The sequence below is a fragment of the Bufo bufo genome, chromosome 2, assembly GCF_905171765.1.
Source record: "Bufo bufo chromosome 2, aBufBuf1.1, whole genome shotgun sequence".
Lineage (NCBI taxonomy): Eukaryota > Metazoa > Chordata > Amphibia > Anura > Bufonidae > Bufo > Bufo bufo.
Window position 1 is genome coordinate 530547870 of NC_053390.1, and position 19153 is coordinate 530567022.

General features: G+C 42.3%; 1 protein-coding gene across 2 annotated transcripts in view; it reads right to left on the minus strand.

The window, feature by feature from the left end:
* AFF1 (AF4/FMR2 family member 1) overlaps positions 1–19153 on the minus strand; it is a 134395-nt gene that overhangs the window by 101702 nt on the left and 13540 nt on the right. Inside the window, exons 2-3 of one of the 2 annotated variants that reach the window (XM_040417973.1) lie at positions 3617–3737; positions 1890–2681 (exon numbers count right to left, since the gene is read on the minus strand). In XM_040417973.1, the coding sequence (XP_040273907.1) occupies positions 1890–2681; positions 3617–3737 (913 nt within the window). Of the gene's footprint in view, positions 1–1889; positions 2682–3616; positions 3741–19153 lie in introns of both variants that reach the window. The other variant, XM_040417972.1, reaches the window with a different exon arrangement.

Below are 19153 nucleotides of genomic sequence, written 5' to 3' on the forward strand. Positions count from 1 at the left end.
GGCATTGATTGTGCGCCCGGGTGTACACAGCATCATAAAATCATATGAGTGCAGGACAATAACCCGCAGGCGGCCCGACGTGCACAGCATCATTGCAATCTATGATACTGTATACTCCCATGCGCACAGTCGATGACGCCCCGGGACATATGGCCCGCTCACGGACAGTATATCTCGGAGGGCATACGGTCATGTGCGAGGGCCCTTAGACAGTGACTGGCTGCAGTAGTCACGTGCTGTATACCAGCATGTCACTGCTGCTGTTTGTACACCAGACAAGTGCCGCAAAAAAAATTGTACTTGAGAAAGGAGGAGAGTATAATTAGGAAAGATAATTTTGTATTTTAGGCTACTGCAGGGCTCATCCAAGATGTTTAATTATCTTGGACACCCCCTTTAATTAATTGGCCAAAGGATTTGTTCCATAGGTACACTGTGATCACAGGAACATATAGGGGGGAGTTTTATTATTTCCCTGACCCACTTTTGGTGGCATAAAAAAAGTTGCAAACACTGTTTTATGACATTTTTAACTTTTTGACTTTTTTTTGCGCCACCCTAGCCACTTTCTAAAAAGGGGACGTGGAGTAGGCCTGACACATTTATCTTCATTTGCTCCTGTTTTCAGGCAGAAATGAAGACCGAAATCTACGGCAGCTCCGAGCTGCCGTAGATTTCATTCTGGTGCACACCGCCTCACAAATTAGGCACGTCGTCCAGCATCGCAGGAGATTTCAAAGATTTGATAAATCCCCCCCATAATGCTTTGATGCCCACTATGACATGGGGATCCAAGTCTTGCAGCGGTAATACAGACACTAAAAAGCAGCTGTATTACGGCTATTTGAATGTAGCTTATTAATTACAAGGGATTTCCAATGCGTTTAATCAGTATTAGCTTTGGAGGTTAAGCAAAATAGGTAATTTAAGTAACATCACCGAATCGTTTGTTTTATTATACAGAGGTTTTAATGGAATTTGTGGCAGTTTGACAATTTTGCTTGAATTATTTAAATTTCAGTCCATCACATACATACATTTTTAGACATATACAGGACGAGTCAAAATGATGGTTCAAAAGTAATGGCCTGTATTAAAATAAAATTCTGCTCTTGAGAAATGAAAGCTGGGCCGTGACTGGCTGCTATGAAAGCTGGGCCGTGACTGGCTGCTATGAAAGCTGGGCCGTGACTGGCTGCTATGAAAGCTGGGCCGTGACTGGCTGCTATGAAAGCTGGGCCGTGACTGGCTGCTATGAAAGCTGGGCCGTGACTGGCTGCTATGAAAGCTGGGCCGTGACTGGCTGCTATGAAAGCTGGGCCGTGACTGGCTGCTATGAAAGCTGGGCCGTGACTGGCTGCTATGAAAGCTGGGCCGTGACTGGCTGCTATGAAAGCTGGGCCGTGACTGGCTGCTATGAAAGCTGGGCCGTGACTGGCTATGGGTAATAAAAGTCAGTTTTCGTGAATCCGCCGCTGTTTGTACTGGTGAGCTTACACCAGTATACAAAAGAGGAAGGTTTAAGATACATTACAACAAGAAAAAGCTTTTTGTGCGTTGAATTTGCAAGAATGGGGCAAAAAGTCAGTATATCTGCCCCCCAGCCATAGGTGTATAGCTAAAACGTGGATAAGTGTTTTTTTTTTTCATGCTAATACATTTGTGTTATGTTCTTTCAGTTATGAATACCTGGGCTATAATTTTGCACCATTCTTTTTGATTCATCATCTAGCCACACTCCCATCATCTAGTCCCAAGAGATACAATTATTACTTGCAAAGCCAAATATGCATCTTGTTCCTAAATGTCACATTTGCTTGGCAATACAGTCAATGAGAATAGTTTATGAGGCATCAGAATTTGATTCTTTTACACTTATTACAACCTACCTCAAAATGGTCAGAAGTAATTTCCATTCTGGAAAGCTTGTCCTTGGCATTGGGTTTTAGATCTACATGACTTTCGTAAGACTCCTCATGATCGTCCTCTTGTAGAGGCTTCAGATCTGGAGAAAGAGTAGGAGCCTGATCTTGACCATCCATAGGACGCACGTAAGCCGTGGGCTTTGGAGGCAACGTATGCGTTTTTGAAGTCAAATAGGTTGGGAAGGTTTGTGATGAAGGTACTAGGTTGGCAACAGTGGTAGCGCCGTCCCTGTTAGCTAGGTCTGTTACAATTGGGGATTTGGAGGCATGGCTTTGATTGCTGCGCGACTTGGAATCAGTTTGCTGGCTGGAATGTAAAGGGGACAAGGGCTCAATCGGGGGGGACAAGGGTGACAGCAGAGGGGAAAGGGCCAAGACTGATGCTGGTGAGGAGGGCTGTTCTGCAGAGCGTTGATCTTGACCTTGTTTCCCGCTTCTTTCCACAGACACGGTTCCAGATTGTTGCTCCTGTGTTCGGGTATTCTGAAGACTATGATTTTGGATGTGATTTTTTACATTAGCACCAGAGGACAGCTCCGGAGCAGTATGAGGTCTATTCCTATGCCCCAAAGGCATACTTGATTTCGGAGGGCCCATAGAACTGTTAGTTGGAGGCTGCTTAACAGATCGTCCCTGAGATTTAACTGGGATGCCAATAAGGTCTTGATGCGATTTTGCACTAATGAGCTCCTTTACTTCTTCGTAATTACCAAGCATACTCTGTATACGACTAGATAGTTCGTCTCCTTTGCTTGTCTAAGATAATAAAAGATATGATAAATGTTGCTGAATTAAGCATATTCTGTCAAAAGATAATGTTTTATAACAGACTAGTCTTTCTTATATTGCAGTAAAACAATAGTAGCATAAAAGTACCCTGCACTTGTGTCACCAACACAATCGTTATTCTCAATTCATCATAGGCTACTTTCACACTTGGGTTTTGTGCGGATCTGTCATGGACGGATCCGTTCAGAAAATAGAACAGTCTGCATCCGTTCAAAACGGATCTGTTTGTATTCTCTTCAACATAGTCAAGACTGATCCGTTTTCTATTGTGCCATATTGTGTCAGTGACTTATATTGTGTGCCAGGACGGATCAGTTTGGCTCAGTTTCATCAGACGGACACCAAAACGCTGCAAGCGTCCGTCTCCAAAGCGGAATGGAGACGGAACTGATGCATTCTGAGCGGATCCTTTTCCATTCAGAATGCATTAGGGCAAAAACTGATCCGTTTTGGACCGCTTGTGAGAGCCCTGAACGGATCTCAGAAACGGAAAGCCAAAACGCCAGTGTGAAAGTAGACTAACAGGTCACTGCAAAGTGGCAGTATCTGCTTGGTAAACAGCAGACGTCATCCATAGAACAAAAGGTAGAAAACTATGGCATGTAAATAACTCTCCAGAAAGGAAGACACTGGAGAGAAGCAGTCAAGTGCCTTCAAGACTTGGTGTGATCTTACCAATACCAGTTCCCCTAATTTGCAAGCGCTCTGGAGACTTCTAATTTCCCGAGGGAACTAAGAAACCGGTCTATTTCACATGTCGGCAAACTAAACTGCAGCTGCTCTGCTAAGCAACTATGGGGTAAGTCTGATACATTTCAAGAATGCACCCAAAATGCATCTCTAGACAGTCAAACCACCATTACTTGGATGAAGTTAACCCATTGTGCTGCATGTAAATGTACCTTGTAAGGTTCTGGAAAAAGTGGAGCATTGTCAACATAAGGGTCTCTTTCTTGAAGAATTTCTTGATTTCGTCTCTCCCGTTCTCTGATGCGGAGTAAATTTCTCTCTTCATTGTATAAGCTGCTAAAAAAAATAAAAAAAATAAAAAAATTAAAATGATATACTTATTTTACATGCAAACAATAGAATTGAGAAATGGGGATCATTCTAGATTAAAGTGGTATTATACCTACTATAAATGGAAAAATAGAAGCTCTTAGCGCACATTTTTGTGCGTAAAGAGCTTTCATTTATAGTAGGTATAATACCACTTTAAAGGGAACCTGTCACCTGGATTTTGGGTATAGAGCTGAGGACATGGGCTGCTAGATGGCCTCTAAGCACATCCGCAATACCCAGTCCCCATAGCTCGGTGTATAGATTCGATACATATGCAAATTAACCTGAGATGAGTCAGGGACAGCACTTCTCAGGTTAATTTGCATATGTATCGAATCTTTTTTTTTTTGCACAATAAAAGCACACAGAGCTATGGGGACTGGGTATTGCGGATCTGCTAGCGGCCATCTAGAAACCCATGTCCTCAGCCACAGGTGACTATGAATATGAATGTACTAGTCTAAATTTTCTTGTAGTATAGTTATTTTACAGAATTTATATATTTTTTTTTTTAAAGGAATGAGTCATCGGAATGCCGTATTGTTTAAACATTTAAGGGCACATTTATTAAGACTGGTATATGCCGGTGAATCCACCGAAGATATGTAGTGGAGCTTCCTTACTGTCTAACATTGAGACCATTTTCTAGGCCTAAACCAGGCGTAGATAATGGTAAATGAGACAGCCCTACCTGCCGGCCCGTCCCCTTCCACACTCACTTTTTTAGACCAAGCAGGGAAAAGTCACAGATTGTGGAGCAAAGGACCTTTGCGCCACAATCTGCGCCAGAAATACACCTAATGTAGGCGTATTTCTGTTTAACCCCTTAAGGACTCAGCCCTATTTCACCTTAAGGACTTGGCCATTTTTTGCAAATCTGACCAGTGTCACTTTAAGTGCTGATAACTTTAAAACGCTTTGACTTATCCAGGCCATTCTGAGATTGTTTTTTCGTCACATATTGTACTTCATGACACTGGTAAAATTTATAAATAAAATACCAAATTTACCAAAAATTTGAAAAAAAAAAAAAAAAAAAAAAAAAAAAAAAAGAAGGACATTTCCAAGTTTCAATTTCTCTACTTCTATAATACATAGTAATACCTCCAAAAATAGTTATTACTTTACATTCCCCATATGTCTACTTCATGTTTGAATCATTTTGGGAATGATAGTTTATTTTTTGGGGATGTTACAAGGCTTAGAAGTTTAGAAGCAAATCTTGAAATTTTTCTGAAATTTTCAAAAACCCAATTTTTAGGGACCAGTTCAGGTCTGAAGTCACTTTGCGAAGCTTACATAATAGAAACCACCCAAAAATGACCCCATTCTATAAACTACCCCCTCAAGGTATTCAAAACTGATTTTACTAACTTTGTTAACCCTCTAGGTGTTCCACAAGAATTAATGGAAATAGAGATACAATTTCAAAATGTCACTTTTTTGGCAGATTTTCCATTTTAATATTTTTTTTTCAGTTACAAAGCAAGGGTTAACAGCCAATCCAAACTCAATATTTATGGCCCTGATTCTGTAGTTTACAGAAACACCCCATATGTGGTCGTAAACCGCTGTACGGGCACCCGCAGGGCGCAGAAGGAAAGGAATGCCATACGGTTTTTGGAAGGCAGGTTTTGCTGGACTGTTTTTTTTTCTGACATGTCCCATTTGAACCCCCCTGATGCACCCCTAGAGTAGGAACTCCAAAAAAGTGACCCCATTTTAGAAACTAGGGGATAGGGTGGAAGTTTTGTTGGTACTAGTTTAGGGTACATATGATTTTTGGTTGCTCTATATTACACTTTTTGTGAGGCAAGATAACAAATAGCTGTTTTGGCACAGTTTTTTTTTTTTTTTGTTATTTACAACATTCATCTGACAGGTTAGATCATGTGGTATTTTTATAGACCAGGTTGTCACGGACGCGGCGATAAATAAAAAGTACGGTATACATATTAGGTATTTATGTACGTTTTACACAAGGATTTCATTTTTGAAGCAAAAAAAAAATCATGTTTTAGTGTTTCCATAGTCCGAGAGCCATAATTTTTTCAGTTTTTGGGCGATTACCTTGGGTAGGGTATGACTTTTGCGGGATGAGATGACGGTTTTATTGGCACTATTTTGGGGTGCTTGTGAATTTTTGATCGCTTGCTATTACACTTTTTGTGATGTAAGGTGACAAAAAATGGTTTATTTAGCACAGTTTTTATTTTACATTTTTTACGGTGTTCATCTGAGGGGTTATGTCATGTGATATTTTTATAGAGCCGGTCGATACGAACGCGGCGATATCAAACATGTATACTTTTTTTTATGTAAGTTTTACACAATAACAGTTTTTTTCAAACAAAGAAAATGATGTTTTAGTGTCTCCATATTCTGAGCCATAGTTTTTTGTTTTTTTTTGGGCGATTGTCTCAGGTAGGAGCTAATTTTTTGCGGGATGAGTTGACGGTTAGACGCCTTTTTGATCGCTTGCTTTTGTACTTTTTGTGATGTAAGGTGACAAAAAAAAGGTTTATTTAGCACAGTTTTTATTTTTTACGGTGTTCATCTGAGGGGTTAGGTCATGTGATATGTTTATAGAGCCGGTCGATACGGACGCGGCGATATCTAATATGAATACTTTTTTTTTTCCCCTATTTTTTACAAATTTTTTTTTACTTTATTTGGGGAAAATGACGTTTTTGTTTATTTTTTACTTAAAACTTTAATTTTTTGGGGAGGAAAACTTTATTTTTTCACCTTTTTTTTTTTACTTTATTTTTTGTACCACTTTGGGACTTGAACTTTGGGGGGTATAATTCCTTTACAATGCATTCCAATACTTCTGTATTGGAATGCATTGGCTCTATGAGTAATACTGTGTGTATTACTCATACAGCTTCCGGCCTGTGAGATCCAGGGGGCTGGATCTCACAGGCTCTTCACCGGAAGGAAGCGCGATGCCTTCCTTAGACATCGCGCTGCCTTCCTTAGACATCGCGCTGCCTTCCATGCCATCGGGTCCCCCCTACAGCCGCATGGGGACCCGATGGCACCGCCCGACCGCAACCGCAGGTAAAGTCGCAAACCGCAGGTCTGAATTGACCTGCGGTTTGCGGCGATCGCCGATACGGGGGATACGCCCCCAGCGTTGTGACAGGATGCCCGCTGAATGATTTCAGCGGGCATCCTGTCCCAATTAACCCCCGCCACAATCGCGGTTTAAACCCATGACGTACCGGTACATCATGGGTCCTTAAGGACTCGGGAACCATGCCGTACCGATACGTCATGGGTCACTAAGGAGTTAATAAATGACCCCCCTTTTTTTTTTGTGGTGATGTCACTTCTGAATTTCCTTTTGACTACAAAGCTGTAAAAAAATAAAAAATAAAAAGTTTTAAAAAATCCAAAAATTCTGCAGTTCTCGCACTGGCTTTTAGGCCTCATGCACACAATCACATCCATTTTTCAGTCCACAAGCTGCTGAACTGCAAAATATGGTTAATGGCCATGTGCATTCTGCAATGTTCTCACATCCATGAGTAGAAATGGCTATCCTTGTGAGCAAAACAGACAAGACTGGAACATGTTCTACCATTTGCAGAACGGCCACACGGATGCAGAAAGCTCCACATTTTTTTTGCAATCCCATAAAAATGAATGGGTCTGAGTGCAATTTGCAAAAAAATGCATATCAGACACAGACCAAAATTACAGTTGTGTGCATGAGGCCTAAGTGTAACAATAATAGGCACCACTGCCTGTTCTGTACAAATCACTTTACGGCAGTCATCTCATCATCATCACAGGCAGGATTACAATGAGAGATATCACCTGTATATCGATAAGACAGAATCAACCATTCACAATGGGTAATGGTCACATTTATCTGCTCCTCCCTTGTACAATGACTTCTGCACAGGACACAGAGCATGCCTAAAAATCTCTCCCATAGAAGTCAGCTTCTGTCAAGTCGCTATCTAAATGCTGTTAACAGCAGCTCAGGCAAGATAGCCACCTCCATAATCATGTTCAGGAAACAGAATTTCTACTATCTACAATCAGAAAATAAAACCAGATTAGAAAAAAAGGAGATGTGTTACCATCAGGTTTTATCTGGCAGAAAGAAATTAGAGGTCACACATTTCCTTTAAAGTCTACATATACGATAACCATTGTAACTGTACAGTCCAACCTATTCATTTATTAATACAACCTACATAAACCTGTCATAGGTGCTCAGTTTCTATCATCATCCCGAAGTGTCTGTCATGACATTATACTCTGCATCTGTTAGTACATGAAAAGGCACGTCTCCCAGCTTTCCAGGCAACGAGGAGGTGTGAGAAGCTGGGAATTCCTTCCTGAATACAGGCTCACCTCTAACATTCTTGTATTGAATTGTAAGAAAAGCCACAACTTGCTAAAAGTACATGGAAATGTAAAACCACCAAACTCTAAAAAGGGTTGTTGGGTTTCCTATATTGATGACCTATCCTCAGAACAGGTCAATATCAGATGGGAGTCGGGCCCTCACCAGACACCCCTGGTGATAAGCTGTTTGAAGAGAGTGCAGTGCCTATACAAGCGCTACGTTCTCGTCATTGTTTACCTGTATGAGGTCAGCATAAGAGGAGCAAGCAGTGTAATTACAGCTCCTCCGTCCCATTCACTTGAGCTGTAATTACACTGCTCGCCGATGGCGAGCAGGTAAACAGAAGAGAATGCAGCGCTCGTAAAAGCGCTGCATTCTCTTCAAACAGCTGATCTGATCCTGAGGATAGGTCATCAATATGGAAATCAAACCACCCCTTTAAAGGGGTTGTCTCATCATGGACAATGGGGGCATCTCACTAGGATATGCCCCCATTGTCTTATAGGTGCGGGTCCCATTACTGGGACCCACACCTATATCGAGAACAGAGCCCGGCAAGGTGGTGCCCTGGAGGACTCCAGTCCTGCCAGCACCAAGCCGGCTCCCCATAGAAATGAATGGGAGCGTACCGCGCATGCGCGGCCCCCGCTCCCATTCATTTCTATGAGGCCAACGGAAATAGCCGAGCCAGCGCTCTGCTTTTTTTGCCGGCCCCATAGAAAATGAATGGAGGGCTAGTGCGCACTCCTTCACTTTTGGAGCTCCGTTCTTGATATAGGTGCGGGTCCCAGGGGTGGGACCCGCACCTATAAGACAATGGGGGCATACCCTAGCGATATTCCCCCATTGTCCATGATGAGACAACCCCTTTAACCTCTTAAGGACACATGACGTACCGGTACGTCATGATGTCCTGGTACTTAAGGACACATGACGTACCGGTACGTCATGTGTTGTTCCGATCACTGCCGCCCGGCCGGCAGTGATCGGAACCCGGTGCCTGCTCAAATCATCGAGCAGGCACCTAGGCTAAATGCGCGGGGGGGTCCCGTGACCCCCCCATGTCGGCGATCGCGGCAAACCGCAGGTCAATTCAGACCTGCGGTTTGCTGCGATTTCTGCCGTTTCTGATCCCTGCGGTCCCTGACCGCGGGGATCAGAAACTTTAGTATTCCTAAAATAGATCTGTATCGATCCCCCTGCACCCCCCGAGTGATTTTAGCCCGGTGGGAGGTGCAGGGGGAGGGTTGCGGGCAGTGCGGGCGGTGCGGGAGGCGGGCGGTGCGGCAGGCGGGATCGCGATCCCCCGCCCGCCTCCCCTTGTATAATCGTTGGTTTCTAGTGGGTATACCAGGGTGCCAGCACATTGCTGGCACCCTGGTATAAACGGCTGACATCTGCGATGCGATGTCAGCCGTTAACCCTTTCCATACAGCGGTCCGTACGGACCGCTGTATGGAAAAGGTTAACAGCGCAGGGAGCTCCCTCCCTCTCCCATCGGGGGGCTGCTGTGCCTTTGCAGCCCCCCGATGGGAGAGGGAGAGAGCCCCCAGAGAGCCCCCCTCAGCCCTGTGCTTACCCTTCCCCGTCTGCGCAGTTCTGAGCAGACGGGGAAGGTTCCCATGGCAACAGGACGCCTCTCAGGCGTCCTGCTGTCCATGGTGCTGAACAGATCTGTGCTGAAAGCATAGATCTGTTCAGTGTAAGTAAAATACAGTACAGAACAATATATATTGTACTGTACTGTATTATACAGACATCAGACCCACTGGATCTTCAAGAACCAAGTGGGTCTGGGTCAAAAAAAAAGTTAAAAAAAGTGAAAAAAAAGTAAAAATCAAAAAACACATTTATCACTTATTAAAAATGAAAAAATTAAAATTCCCTACACATGTTTGGTATCGCCGCGTCCGTAACGACCTGATCTATAAAACGGTTATGTTACTTTACCCGAACGGTGAACGCCATAAAAATAAAAAATAAAAAACTATGATGAAATTGAAATTTTGCCCACCTTACTTCCCAAAAAAGGTAATAAAAGTGATCAAAAAAGTCGCATGTACGCCAAAATAGTACCAATCAAACCGTCATCTCATCCCGCAAAAATCATACCCTACCCAAGATAATCGCCCAAAAACTGAAAAAACTATGGCTCTTAGACTATGGAAACACTAAAACATGATTTTTTTTGTTTCAAAAATGAAATCATTGTGTAAAACTTACATAAATAAAAAAAAAAGTATACATATTAGGTATCGCCGCGTCCGTATCGACCGGCTCTATAAAAATATCACATGATCTAACCCCTCAGATGACCACCGTAAAAAAATTAAAATAAAAACGGTGTAAAAAAAGCCATTTTTTGTCATCTTACGTCACAAAAAGTGTAATAGCAAGCAATCAAAAAGTCATATGCACCCCAAAATAGATGCCAATCAAACCGTCATTTCATCCCGCAAAAAATGAGACCCTACTTAAGATAATCGCCCAAAAACTGAAAAAACTATGGCTCTTAGACTATGGAGACACTAAAACATTTTTTTTGTTTTAAAAATGAAATCATTGTGTAAAACTTACATAAATAAAAAAAATAGTATACATATTGGGTATCGCCACGTCCGTGACAACCTGCTCTATAAAATTACCACATGATCTAACCTGTCAGATGAATGTTGTCAATAACAAAAAATAAAAACGTGCCAAAAAATCTATTTCTTGTTACCTTGCTGCACAAAAAGTGTAATATAGAGCAACCAAAAATCATATGTACCCTAAACTAGTACCAACAAAACTGCCACCCTATCCCGTAGTTTCTAAAATGGGGTCACTTTTTTGGAGTTTCTACTCTAGGGGTGCATCAGGGCGGCTTCAAATGGGACATGGTGTCAAAAAAACAGTCCAGCAAAATCTGCCTTCCAAAAACCGTATGGCGTTCCTTTCCTTCTGCGCCCTGCCGTGTGCCCGTACAGCAGTTTACGACCACATATGGGGTGTTTCTGTAAACTACAGAATCAGGGCCATAAATAATGAGTTTTGTTTGGCTGTTAACCCTTGCTTTGTAACTGGAAAAAAAATATTAAAATGGAAAATCTGCCAAAAAAGTGAAATTTTGAAATTGTATCTCTATTTTCCATTAAATCTTGTGCAACACCTAAAGGGTTAACAAAGTTTGTAAAATCAGTTTTGAATACCTTGAGGGGTGTAGTTTCTTAGATGGGGTCACTTTTATGGAGTTTCTCCTCTAGGGGTGCATCAGGGGGCTTCAAATGGGACATGGTGTAAATAAACCAGTCCATAAAAATCAGCCCTCCAAAAACCATACGGCGCACCTTTCACTCTACGCCCCGCTGTGTGGCCGTACAGTAGTTTACGGCCACATATTGGGTGTTTCTGTAAACGGCAGAGTCAGGGCAATAAAGATACAGTCTTGTTTGGCTGTTAACCCTTGATTTGTTAGTGGAAAAAATGGGTTAAAATGAAAAATTAGACAAAAAAATGAAATTCTCAAATTTCCTCCCCATCTGCCAATAACTCTTGTGCAACACCTAAAGGGTTAACAACGTATGCAAAATCAGTTTTGAATACCTTGAGGGGTGTAGTTTCTTAGATGGGGTCATTTTTGGGTGGTTTCTATAATGTAAGCCTCGCAAAGTGACTTGAGACCTGAACGGGTCCCTAAAAATTGAGTTTTTGTAAATTTCTGAAAAATTTCAAGATTTGCTTCTAAACTTCTAAGCCTTATAACATCCCCAAAAAATAAAATATCATTCCCAAATCAATTCTAACATGAAGTAGACATATGGGGAATGTAAAGTCATCACAATTTTTGGGGGTATTACTATGTATTACAGAAGTAGAGAAACTGAAACTTTGAAATTTGCAAATTTTTCCTATTTTTTTGTTAAATTAGGTATTTTTTGGTGCAAAAAAAATAATTTTTTTGACTTCATTTTACCAGTGTCATGAAGTACAATATGTGACGAAAAAACAATCTCAGAACGGCCTGGATAAGTCAAAGCGTTTTAAAGTTATCAGCACTTAAAGGGACTCTGGTCAGATTTTCAAAAAATGGCCTGGTCCTAAGGTGTAAAAAGGCTGTGTCCTTAAGGGGTTAAGGCCCCTTTACACAAGCCAATGACAGGGGCAACTATGAAGAACCAGCGTCCCTAAGAATGCTTGTTCCTGATACTTGCCCTGTGTAAAAGTGCCACCATTCATTGGGTGATTGGATCCTTTCTGTGGCACATTCAATACTACCCGTCACCACCCCTGACATGTCTGCTTTAGTAAATATTTGTAGTCAACATGAAATGACAATTCTGAAGCTTTTGTGCTCATGACTTTATGCTTTGCCATTCCTCTATTATTCCTGCTAGAAATTTATGGATAAATGTACAAAAGAGCGTTACTAGTTCAGGGTGTGTCTCTGAACAATCGGAGAGGATCCAGCAGTGTCAGACTGTGCAAAGACACAAACCCAACTGGTAAAAACCAGCTGTACCTTTATTCATAAACTTCATTGTTATTACATGGGGATGGCAAGTAGTTACTACAAAAAATAAAATCATATCAGGAGAGGTGACCGGTCCAATTTAAATCATCTGCTGGCCGCACATCATCTTGTAGTGGACGCTTGTCCACATACAGTGGAGATGATTGCTACAAATACGAATGCAGCTCTACCCTGCGGTGAGCAATCAGGTAACTATTGGGAACTGGTTGATCCTGATAATTGCCATGTAGATTCCACACTTAAAGAGATCCCAGCAAAACAGTCTACTTCCTAATTGTACAAAGAAAAGGGTAAAAGATTTACAATATAACAAGCACGACGGATGCTCAACCATATAAAGCATCTATGTAAAATATGCTGCACTAATTCACCTGCTAGTGACTTGGCATACCACATCACTCGACATAAGGGAGACATGGCAAGCCTTCAGGTATTGCATGGTAGAAGTGAAAATGTCAAACTTCATGTGAAACAGCAGACAAGAACAAGCCTAACCATGCTCATGAAGCTCCTGAAATACTGCATCATCAGCTAATGGTACTTATCACAACCTGCTGCTTGTTACATGTATCTGGAAACCAGCAGCGGGTACAGTTAATCTGCACAGGTCAGATAAGAATATGAAAGAGCAGGAACTGCTCAATGTCTACAACCCATGGAGCAAAGTCACAGGCCGCAGTGGTCTCCGAAAGCTTTTACACCGTCAGAACCAAAAAGACACCCAGCATTTAATGCCACCAGATGCAAGGTAGCTCGCCTATAAGTCTGGGGTGCACAGTGCAAATAGCGCAAAATACAAAAAAAAAAAAAAAAATGTCAGTCACCCAAGGGTCTTTCAAGGACCTCGTAAGGGACATATGTTGCGCAAAATATATTTTTAAAAAATAAGTAAAAAAATAAATTATAAAAGAAAATACAAAAAGGAAAATAAATCCACCCACGCCAAGCAAAACAGTCAGCATTTTCATCCCATTCAAGTGAAACTATACATTACCCTATGAAGAGGGGTCATTTACATGGAGGTCCGATTGGGGCACTTATTAACGTTGGAGGTCTAAGCTGAGGTCTGAAATACTATATGGTTTCTTATTTTCATCCTCTAAAAATTAGGTGCATCTTATGGGCAGATGTGTTTTATAGGGCGAAAAATACCGTATATATCAAATCAATCAAACAAAAAATAGGGAACTCATCTCAAATTTACTTTGATGTCATTTGACATATGTAAAGAATAAGGAAAAAGACTTATGTAAAGACATATGTAAAGAAAAAGGAAAAAGACTTAAAAATGTTTTGCAGTGTTCCCCAAATAAAATCAGAGCTGTGGTTCACCAGATTAAAACAGTTTTTCTTTTGTTGATCTGCGGCTCCATTCCCGAGTTATGATGCTTTTTCTGAATATGAAAAATAAGCAATTGGTGCAAGCAGGGCTTCACCATTGCTCTTGCAGCACCCAAGCTCCACTCATTTCTGTGGCCAGCCCCTGCCTCAGTGCTTCGACAGATATATATATATATATAGGCCAATATTGAGGCCTGCAAACAGAGGGTCCGCAATATATGGGCCCCGGCCGCGTGCACACCGCTTTATGGATGCAGACCCATTCACTTGAATGGGTCCGCAATCCGGAAAGTGCAGGGAAGGAATGGAAAACCCCACAGAAGCGCTATAGAGTGGGTTTTCGGTCTGTGCCTCCCCAACACAAAAAAATAAATAATAAAATAGAACCTGTTCCTTTTTTTTGCAATATTGATGAGGGAAAAGAAAAAATTAGGGTAGTACAAAATGATGAAAGAAATAGATTGAGGAGCGCCAGGAGGACTATTAGTGTGGACAGGGATGTTGGGGTGAGGTAGGTGGTGGATCGATACCGAGGCTGCGCCCTATAGCAGTGCACGCGTGTACACTGCAAGGTATGTACAGGAATGAAAACAAGAAAATTTTAAAAAAAGTGCTGGAGCTTTCCCTGGGGGCACAGGGACGACAAGGTAATGATGAGATTGATAGGAGGAGTTAAGGTGTAGGTGAATCAATTGGGAGCAGTGCCTATACTATTTAACAGTGTGGATATATGGTGGAACATATATTCCTGTGGGGGTTCTTAAAAAATTTTTAAACGAAGGGGGACTTACTTCACCAGGGAGGGAGGTATAGGATAAGCATAAAACACCTATACCCTCTCCTCCCCCGCCGAGATCGCTCGTCAGAGGTTATAAACTTTCCTCCACGTCCCAAAAGAAAGGTAGTCATGGTTCCAAATGGAGAGTTATTTATTTAGTAAAAGCTTAACGCGTTTCGGGTATCTCCCCCTTTCTCAAGAGCAGTGTAAAATAAAAACACATAACATAGGATGCACTTGTGCCAGGTACATATAGGTGTCTTAATTTACCAATTAGGCATCAATTTGCCGCGAGTTCTGGCGGGGACCAGAAGTGGGCGGAGGGTCACTTCCGGTCCTCCGGACTCTTTCTATTGCCCAGAATATATAAAATATATTTACAAATATCTATAGGTAGGTCTGCCCAGGTATGATGCTGTGTGAATGGGCAGAGAGCGCCGGTCAGGGCAGCTCCGTGTGTCTCAGATGGCTCCTGATGCGATCCACAGTGGAACGCATGTTCGGGAGGCTTGAGGAGCCGAAGGCAGTGCCGCATTGCGGTCCACCGTGGAACGCATCATGGGGCGGATGGGGGCGGAATCCAGTGCACTCCAAGGTGGAATGCAAGGACACCAGGTGGACCTCGATAGGGGATGCGAAGTTTAGGGGGAGGGAGGGAAAATGAATGTACACTGTGGGTATAGTGGGTAAATGTACATAAGATCATTTGATCATCGTCATGTATAGTCAAAAAAAAAAAAAAAAAATACATAAAAATGTATGGATAAAAAGGGCACAATATAAAATATTACTGGTTGGTAGGTGAATAAATGGATAGATCACAAATGGCAATTATAAGTACAATGGGCACGATGTCACTGGTTAAAAAAAAAAAAGATAAATAAATATGACAATTATATAAATATGATGGGCGCAATATCATTGGCTAAAAAATAAATAGATAAAAAGATCAGATATTGCCATTATATAAACACTAAGTACAGTATCACTGGTTGATAAATAAAAACAGGTGGACCAATCCATTCTGACTAATGTGTATACACTAGACAGAACATAAGCAATCACCAATTCATATGAGCGACCAACTTTTTCCGTCATTGGGTGATACACCCCATGGGTAGTAGAACTAATCTGAAGACACAATTATGTAGTGGACGTGTATATAAAAAAGTGATAAAAAGGGAGCGCTCCTGATGAATGGTGACGGGACTGGAGCCGAGCGCTCATTAAAGGGGTTGTCGGGGTTCAGAGCTGAACCCGGACATACCTTCATTTTCACCCAGGCAGCCGCCCTGACTTGAGCATCGGAGCAGTTCATGCTACGATGCTCTCCTTTGCCCTGTGCTAAATCGCGCAGGGCAAAGGGATTTTTTAGAGATCCGGTGACGTACCAGGGCTCTCCATGGGGCTGCCAGAAAGCCCGGTGACGTCACCGTCACTGATGGGCAGGATTTAGTAAAACGGCTAGGGCAGCGTTAAAGCCCGCCCATCAGAGCCGGTTATGTCACCGAACACACTGCCGGGTGGAAGTTTCCGCCCAGCAGTGTGTTATTGAAAGTTAAAGAGACCTTGCCGTGCGCGATTTAGTGCAGGGCAAGGGAGCGCATCAGAGCATGAGATGCTCCGACGCTAGCCTCAGGGAGGCTGCCTGGGTGAAAATAAGGGTATGTCCTGGTTCAGCTCTGAGCCCGGACAACCCCTTTAATAGTTGTTGTGTTCTAGGCATTCATTAAGACCAAAAGGAGTGAGGGAATTAAAACTGAAAATCCAATACATTTCTTTTCGGCATTATTGTGGGAAGGAGTTGGGGGACCCATTCTACAGGAGTCAACCTCAAAAGGGATGCATCACCTGAGTGGATTTCTGCGAAGTGTCTGGATACACTAGGTTTTATATACTTCTTTGTGTTAGAGCGATGGGAATTTATCCGTTCCCTCAGATTCTGGGTGGTACAGCCCACGTACTGTAGTCTGCAGGGGCACTACATTAGATGTACCGCAGTCTATGTGGCTGCGAAGTGTGATTTTTTTTCCCCTGAGGTGGTAATCTCAACTTCTTGCAGCCCGTCACTGATTATTAAGCAGCATTTACAGCGTTTGAAGGAACCCCTACTTTTAGTGGTGGTATTGGTGGATAAACCAAGTTTAGGGCATGATGGTGCCACCATCTCCTTTAGTGACCTTGCTCTACAGAAGGCGAGGTGTGGTTGGCTGGCCACAGTTCCACCTAAGAGGGTGAACCAGTGGCGGTTTAGTATTTCCCTAATTTTGTGGTGTGCAGAATTATAGCGAGTTATGAAATTGTATTTGTTTTCATCACCAGTTTGTGATGTTGTGGGCCGGTCTTTACTTTTATATTGCTTTTCAAACGGTCAGCTTGATTTTGTCTATTTTTCGAAGTGAGTCTTCAAGGAAGTGTCTTGGATTTACGAATGCACAGTATGCATCAGGTAGTCTGAGAGGTGTCTCAGCCATCTTGGATGGCAGAAGAGGAGCCCTGGAACTGACAGATCTACTCTGCAGCTAAAGAGGTGAATAGGAAGGCACCAGGTACAGTGGGGGAAATAATTATTTGACCCCTCACTGATTTTGTAAGTTTGTCCAATGACAAAGAAATGAAAAGTCTCAGAACAGTATCATTTCAATGGTAGGTTTATTGTAACAGTGGCAGATAGCACATCAAAAGGAAAATCGAAAAAATAACTTTAAATAAAAGATAGCAACTGATTTGCATTTCATTGAGTGAAATAAGTATTTGAACCCTCTAACAAAAAAAGACTTAATACTTGGTGGAAAAACCCTTGTTTGCAAGCACAGAGGTCAAACGTTTCTTGTAATTGATGACCAAGTTTGCGCACATTTTAGGAGGAATGTTGGTCCACTCCTCTTTGCAGATCATCTCTAAATCCCTAAGGTTTCGAGGCTGTCTCTGTGCAACTCTGAGCTTGAGCTCCCTCCATAGGTTTTCGATTGGATTAAGGTCCAGAGACTGACTAGGCCACTCCATGACCTTAATGTGCTTCTTCTTGAGCCACTCCTTTGTTGCCTTTGCTGTATGTTTTGGGTCATTGTCGTGCTGGAACACCCATCCACGACCCATTTTCAGTTTCCTGGCAGAGGGAAGGAGGTTGTCGCTCAGGATTTCACGATACATGGCTCCGTCCATTTTCCCGTTTATGCGAATAAGTTGTCCTGTGCCCTTAGCAGAAAAACACCCCCAAAGCAAAATGTTTCCACCCCCATGCTTGACGGTGGGGACGGTGTTTTGGGGGTCATAGGCAGCATTTTTCTTCCTCCAAACACAGCGAGTTGAGTTAATGCCAAAGAGCTCTATTTTGGTCTCATCAGACCACAGCACCTTCTCCCAGTCACTCTCTGAATCATTCAGGTGTTCATTGGCAAACTTCAGACGGGCCTGCACATGTGCCTTCCTGAGCAGGGGGACCTTGCGAGCCCTGCAGGATTTTAATCCATTGCGGTGTAATGTGTTTCCAATGGTTTTCTTGGTGACTGTGGTCCCTGCTAATTTGAGGTCATTAACTAACTCCTCCCGTGTAGTTCTAGGATGCTTTTTCACCTTTCTCAGAACCATTGACACCCCACGAGGTGAGATCTTGCGTGGAGCCCCAGAGCGAGGTCGATTGATGGTCATTTTGTGCTCCTTCCATTTTCGAACAATCGCACCAACAGTTGTCACCTTCTCTCCCAGCTTCTTGCTAATGGTTTTGTAGCCCATTCCAGCCTTGTGCAGGTCTACAATTTTGTCTCTGACATCCTTGGACAGCTCTTTGGTCTTTCCCATGTTGGAGAGTTTGGAGTCTGCTTGATTGATTGATTCTGTGGACAGGTGTCTTTTATACAGGTGACTAGTTAAGACAGGTGTCCTTAATGAGGGTGACTAATTGAGTAGAAGTGTCTAACCACTCTGTGGGAGCCAGAACTCTTAATGGTTGGTAGGGGTTCAAATACTTATTTCACTCAATGAAATGCAAATCAGTTGCTATCTTTTATTTAAAGTTATTTTTTCGATTTTCCTTTTGATGTGCTATCTGCCACTGTTACAATAAACCTACCATTGAAATGATACTGTTCTGAGACTTTTCATTTCTTTGTCATTGGACAAACTTACAAAATCAGTGAGGGGTCAAATAATTATTTCCCCCACTGTAACTGTTCATGAGTTAATTTACTTTTTTTCTTGAACTGGAGGGTCGCTTTGAAGGGTTTGTCCTATGGAAAAAAATATTCTAGATTCTATTTTTTGCAATTGCATGTAATTAAAAATTTAGCATAGCCAGTGAGTTATTCAATAAAATGTGTCTGTAGCGCCACCTGCCGTTTGCTTTTTTTCTTATTTCTTTGACCTGCTCACTGAGATGG